At 29.6% G+C, this 7,696-nt stretch overlaps 1 protein-coding gene across 1 annotated transcript; it reads right to left on the bottom strand.

Moving 5' to 3' along the window:
* Window positions 1-6,434: 6,434 nt before the first annotated feature.
* Window positions 6,435-7,250, bottom strand: LOC149945300 (uncharacterized protein F54H12.2-like). The gene has a single exon (XM_090176498.1). The coding sequence runs from the start codon at window positions 7,248-7,250 to the stop codon at window positions 6,435-6,437; it is 816 nt and encodes a 271-aa protein (XP_090032624.1).
* Between the last annotated feature and the right edge of the window lie 446 nt (window positions 7,251-7,696).

Below are 7,696 nucleotides of genomic sequence, written 5' to 3'. Positions count from 1 at the left end.
ATTTATAAATATTTCATTAAATACAAGATTAATATAATTTATAAATATTTCATTAAATACAAGATTAATATAATTTATAAATATTTCATTAAATACAAGATTAATATAATTTATAAATATTTCATTAAATACAAGATTAATATAATTTATAAATATTTCATTAAATACAAGATTAATATAATTTATAAATATTTCATTAAATACAAGATTAATATAATTTATAAATATTTCATTAAATACAAGATTAATATAATTTATAAATATTTCATTAAATACAAGATTAATATAATTTATAAATATTTCATTAAATACAAGATTAATATAATTTATAAATATTTCATTAAATACAAGATTAATATAATTTATAAATATTTCATTAAATACAAGATTAATATAATTTATAAATATTTCATTAAATACAAGATTAATATAATTTATAAATATTTCATTAAATACAAGATTAATATAATTTATAAATATTTCATTAAATACAAGATTAATATAATTTATAAATATTTCATTAAATACAAGATTAATATAATTTATAAATATTTCATTAAATACAAGATTAATATAATTTATAAATATTTCATTAAATACAAGATTAATATAATTTATAAATATTTCATTAAATACAAGATTAATATAATTTATAAATATTTCATTAAATACAAGATTAATATAATTTATAAATATTTCATTAAATACAAGATTAATATAATTTATAAATATTTCATTAAATACAAGATTAATATAATTTATAAATATTTCATTAAATACAAGATTAATATAATTTATAAATATTTCATTAAATACAAGATTAATATAATTTATAAATATTTCATTAAATACAAGATTAATATAATTTATAAATATTTCATTAAATACAAGATTAATATAATTTATAAATATTTCATTAAATACAAGATTAATATAATTTATAAATATTTCATTAAATACAAGATTAATATAATTTATAAATATTTCATTAAATACAAGATTAATATAATTTATAAATATTTCATTAAATACAAGATTAATATAATTTATAAATATTTCATTAAATACAAGATTAATATAATTTATAAATATTTCATTAAATACAAGATTAATATAATTTATAAATATTTCATTAAATACAAGATTAATATAATTTATAAATATTTCATTAAATACAAGATTAATATAATTTATAAATATTTCATTAAATACAAGATTAATATAATTTATAAATATTTCATTAAATACAAGATTAATATAATTTATAAATATTTCATTAAATACAAGATTAATATAATTTATAAATATTTCATTAAATACAAGATTAATATAATTTATAAATATTTCATTAAATACAAGATTAATATAATTTATAAATATTTCATTAAATACAAGATTAATATAATTTATAAATATTTCATTAAATACAAGATTAATATAATTTATAAATATTTCATTAAATACAAGATTAATATAATTTATAAATATTTCATTAAATACAAGATTAATATAATTTATAAATATTTCATTAAATACAAGATTAATATAATTTATAAATATTTCATTAAATACAAGATTAATATAATTTATAAATATTTCATTAAATACAAGATTAATATAATTTATAAATATTTCATTAAATACAAGATTAATATAATTTATAAATATTTCATTAAATACAAGATTAATATAATTTATAAATATTTCATTAAATACAAGATTAATATAATTTATAAATATTTCATTAAATACAAGATTAATATAATTTATAAATATTTCATTAAATACAAGATTAATATAATTTATAAATATTTCATTAAATACAAGTTTAATATAATTTATAAATATTTAATTAAATACAAGATTAATATAATTTATAAATATTTCATTAAATACAAGATTAATATAATTTATAAATATTTCATTAAATACAAGATTAATATAATTTATAAATATTTCATTAAATACAAGATTAATATAATTTATAAATATTTCATTAAATATAAGATTAATATAATTTATAAATATTTCATTAAATATAAGATTAATATAATTTATAAATATTTCATTAAATATAAGATTAATATAATTTATAAATATTTCATTAAATATAATATTAATATATTTTATATTTAATTAAATATAAAATTAATATAATTTATAAATATTTAATTAAATATAAAATTAATATAATTTATAAATATTTAATTAAATATAAAATTAATATAAATTATAAATATTTAATTAAATATATAATTAATATAATTTATAAATATTTAATTAAATATATAATTAATATAATTTATAAATATTTAAAATGATGAAGAATAAATTATAGTACCTAACGTTATAGCTTTGTTAAGGACATTCGCCTAAGCTGTTTTTTAGAAAAACACCGTAAATTAACAAGCGTTGGTGGCCGAGTGGTTAGAGTAAATCTCTTGCACGAGGCAGACCCGGGTTCGATTCACGGCCGGCGCCAATAAATCGCACATTGATACTAAAACTAATACCGTGTACAATTGGTGGAAACCCTGCCATTGGACGTTGAGAGGTTTTATAACACTAAGCACTCGGTCCGTACCAAAGTCATTAAGAAGAAGTTGGAGAGAAAACGCCCGTACAAACACAACAGACTCAACATCCACAACCATCATAACACAAACACAACAAACTCAACACTCACAACGGTCATAACACGAACTCAACATTCACAACCTACATATACACATTACAATAACGAAATATCCAATCAAACTGAATTAAAACTGTCGCGACGGTGAGCGTTGACGAAAAACAAGTTGGCAAGCCAAAATATCCCTCTCCTCGGAAGCATTGTCCCTAGTGGTATTAATTTCTCGAGATGACCCTCAAAGTTATATCTCCCCAATTCAGAGTTATTTACTAATAACGTAATCCCGGTTCAATCCCGCCCGGTATAAAATTTTAATTTGAATTAAAATAATTGAGACGAAACAACCGAGATTAATTTATTCAGAATATTATAAATTAAGTAGTTACAACAGTGAGTTAGACGTACTAAAACAACGCACAATTGACTTTAACCCTATTTACGGTACAAGTTTAGCAGTGAAATATAATACGAAGCCAATTTTAATGAAAGAAATATCTACAGAGGGTATTTGTATTTTTGTCGCTTACGAAATACTTGCCGCATAGTTAACGCTCATTTTATTTCAACGTTCGCCCGATCAAGATACCGTAGATATCTGGTAGTGGACGACTCGTAGACTGTCGGAACCATCCTGTTGACGTTGGGACACATACCGCATGAAAAAGACCAAAACCGTCCAATTTCCAATATCATATAATGACTCGCACACCCAGGATATCAATGACTGCATTAGGAATCGTAGATATCCAAATATCCACACCACCAAAAAACTTATTAACAAGAGGCGAAAAACTTACCATTCACAAAGCACAGAAAGCCACTTGACTAAACGTATATCAATAAATGACCGTAGAGGGAATAGTTAGGGTTCTTTATAAATAAACACAAACGAACCCAATTGATGAACTGCATTAAACATCTTAATTAGCCGAGAAAACGTTTAAAATAAATTACGACCGAGTTGAAAACCAGACCAACTCGATATGTTGTTAATAAATGAATTATTAAGCTTGAAAACCAATACGCTAAACCTAATAGATAAGAATATACGACTGAAAAAACTAAATAAATTACAAAAAACTAACGGGTTCTACCCTTTATCTTATCTGCTGACTGCGCTAAAACAAGATTTGACCATTAAATTTTTTGAAAATGCGACGTATACACTTTGAAGGTTCCGTCAAAAATTATCCTTTCCCAAACGTAAAGGTTCTCAAAACATTAATACACAAAAAATAAGTAAAAAGGTTCCTCCAAAAAATGAACCATTTTGCGGAAGAAGTAAATAATTTTAAAAGAATAAAAGATAAAACAAATATACAACCGCAAAAATAAAACGTCAAATAATAGAAGAAAACAATCTTTAACTCCATTCATTAAAAAAACCCTAAACAAAAGTACCAAATTGAAATAAAGCAACTTATTATATTAAACAAGATTAAGTCTTTATAATTTTTTCGTAAAAAAACCACATTAGGCCTTCACAATTTCATTCGTAAAAAAATTCAAGACTTTGTTAACTATTATGCTTACAATGAGTGTCTTATTTGCAGTATAGCTTGAAGTTATCGTTGGTTCTGTGGTAGAGCGCTCGACTGCCTAACTGAACGGCCCGGGTTCGAAACCTGGGTGACGCATTTGTTTTTAATCAAATGAGAAATCGCTAAATTAGAATTTCTTCGATGCAATAATTTAAATCTTTCACGAAATTTTGCTCTATTTCAATTAAACCAAAATTTCATGCTCTATTAAATACGCTTTTGATAAAGCTGAAGGTCTAATTTTCAATGAAACGTAATAAGTGTCGGTGGTTCTGTGGTAGAACGTCCGCCTGTCAAACAGGCGGTCTCGGGTTCGAAACCCGCCCGATGCGATCGCCAATTGATACTAAGACGAATACCGTGAACAATTGGTGGAAACCCTGCCATTGGATGTTGAGAGGTAGCATTACACTCAGCACTCGGTCCGTCCCAAAAGTCAATAAGAAAGAGTTGGAGAGTTACCACCCGTACATACACACCACAAACTCAACACCCACAAACGTCATAACAATAACACAACATTACCACCCTACACATAAACATTACAATAGCGAAATATCCAAACTACTGAATTAAACCTGTCGTGACGGCGAGCGTTGACGAAAAAAAAACCACCAAACCAACCCCGACTGCAAATTAATCCGTTAACGCTCACCGTCCCACGGTGGTTTTGCAAACACGGTTTTTCGACTTTGTTCCCTAATAACTAGCAACTGCGAACGCAGAGATCTCGAGAAACTGCGTACGCAGTGATTACACTTTGCACCGAAAATGCGAACGCGTTCGCAGGCCAGACAGACAGACCCACCCACAGACCTACCCACAGACCCACCGACAGACCCACAGACAGACACGGTCGTTGTATAACCCCTCCTAGGGGACTTTGTCCCCTCGGAGAGGTAAAAACAATCCGAATCAAACCCAACCGCAAATCAATCCGTTAACGCTCACCGTCACACGGTGGTTTTGCCAACCCTTCGAGAAACTGCGAACGCAGAAATTTCCAGAAACTGCGTACGCAATGATTAACCTTTGCACGGATAATGCGAATGCGTTCGCAGGACAGACAGACAGACAGACACACAAACAGACAGACACAGTGATTGTATACGACCTACTTTATCCCCTCGGAGAGGTATAAAGTACATTTTAGGGGATGGTGTGAGCACGTTATCGTACGGTTACAATTGGATAAAAATTTTAAAATCCAGGTATTAATGGTATTAACCGTAGTGTTCATGTGGAAAAAAATTTGTTAATTCTTTTGAAATGAATAAAAACATTTATGAAAATTATTTAATATTTATTGAATATTTTGAATACATAAATTCTTTTATCATCTTATCATTAACATTTTCATTTTTAGATAATCTAGTTACAATATCAAACATTTTTACTCCCCGACAACGATTAATTGCAAAATACACGCAAAAGCCACCGCAAGTCGTACTAAGATTCCCTTGTAATTTTAACGAATTAAAAGTAACAGTTTTACTGTTTCTTTCGACAAAGTCGTTAAAGGGAAACATATCGGGGACGTTCCCAAAAGAATCGAAAAACTCTGTAGTACAGTTGTTTTTCGGGAAATAAAGTACCACTCAATGTTCTCCGGACGTTTCTGAAGTAGCCGTGTTTACGATATAAAGAGACGGGTAAGTTTTTACATATTTGGGCAATTGATCCGCGGCGAATACTCCTCGAAATAGGTTTTTGGCGAATTTATCCTTTTCCATAACTCTAGTAGCTCCATTCTAGCTCAAAGGCACGGTTCTGTTTTTGTCGACTTCAATCAAACTCTGGAACTCCGCGTAGACAATGACGGCGATGGTTTCGGTTAAAGCGGAAGCGAATTTTATCTCGAGTCGTAAATTTCCGTTTTTAACAAGATGAAAGTGGGACGCGTTGCTCATGAAATCAGCTGTTAAGTCGTAAACGAAAAGGCAGTTCCCACCTACGTAATCGTCGCGACTTATCTGGTTCCCCTCATCAATGTTCCACTGACCCGTTTGAAGAAATAAATTGGCGTAAGCCTGAATGTAACTATTCTCGGCAAAATTCGGAGTAAGGGGTCTGTGTGGTACACTATTGCCGTCGACAAACAGTCCAATGTAATTTAAATTAAAATGTTGGATATTATATGGAGATAATTTTAAGTCACACAGAAACGCGGGATGACTATCCATCCCAATAACCACCTTATTCGGAATTTGCCCGGTAAATAAATGATCTTGAACCACACTCATGTTTCCTTCAGGAATTCAAAATGAAGTACATTCGGTCCGAGTGATGGGGTACTTGGCTTTGGCCATCTGCAGTACTTTGGCGTGAGATAACGGGATTTCAGGAATTAGTTTAACTTTCCTCAGATATAACGAGGCTGATTTGATATCCAATTTGCATTTGACATCGGAGTGTAAACAAAACTCCGTGTTCGGTTTCCCAAAGACAAACTTTAAATCCACTAAGTTTAGAAGGTAGCGAGGTTGTTGGCAAATTTCTAAATGAAGAACGCCGATCATATCGATAACTCCCTTTCGAGCAAATTCAGCTCTTTTCAAAAAGCCTTCGTTGTTTTCAAAGTCATTAAATTTGCTCTCCGTGTCACGATAGAATAAGGAGCTAGTCAGGTGACTCGTTTTGGCGGAGTCACCGAATGTTAACATGGTTTGAATCATACTTTTATATGGGAAATTTTGAGCCGAGGGGGTAACGGATTTCTCATTTAAGAATAAATGCACTTCAGGAAATAGACTGTGCAGAAATAAATTTACGGGCACCACATTATCCGCAGGTGTCGTTACTACACCATTCGCACCCATAACGGCAGCTTTCGGAAAAGTTCCATTTTGTTTTTTCACTTCCACCTGAACGTTAAGGAGAGTCTGCGACAAGTCCACGTACGCTTCAGAATTTCCACTAACGCAAAACGTTAACGCTGAATTGTTGGTAAAGCTGGAAATGGGATTGTATTCTACCCATTCACCACCTATAATACCCGATTGCGATAATGGGACTTGAAAAAGGTCGAGCTCTGAATTCACGCACCCGCTTGAGTGAGGATGTAACAGTGCCATTATAATTCTTTCTGAAAATATGTCGGAGTAAGAAAGGCATGATGTTTTCTTCTTCTAGGCTTTATTTCGAGTGATTTTGCGTGGTCTAGCGCGCTTCTTTTTAAGTCCAGATCCCGTCATTTGTTTAACCGCTTCCACGGCTGAAAATAAGGCTTCTCTGCCGGCGATAATGGGACTTGAAAAAGGTCGAGCTCTGAATTCACGCACCCGCTTGAGTGAGGATGTAACAGTGCCATTATAATTCTTTCTGAAAATATGTCGGAGTAAGAAACGCATGATGTTTTCTTCTTCTAGGCTTTAGTTCGAGTGATTTTGCGTGGTCTAGCGCGCTTCTTTTTAAGTCCAGATCCCGTCATTTGTTTAACCGCTTCCACGGCTGAAAATAAGGCTTCTCTGCCGGCGGTCTTTGATCTAGTTGTCAGGCCTTTTTTGATTGGAATACCACT

Source organism: Leiobunum rupestre, chromosome 5 (assembly GCF_980474605.1).
Source record: "Leiobunum rupestre chromosome 5, qqLeiRupe1.1.hap1, whole genome shotgun sequence".
Classification (NCBI taxonomy): Eukaryota; Metazoa; Arthropoda; class Arachnida; order Opiliones; family Sclerosomatidae; genus Leiobunum; species Leiobunum rupestre.
Note: the sequence above shows the minus strand (reverse complement) of the source record. Positions and strands in the feature narration are given on the sequence as shown.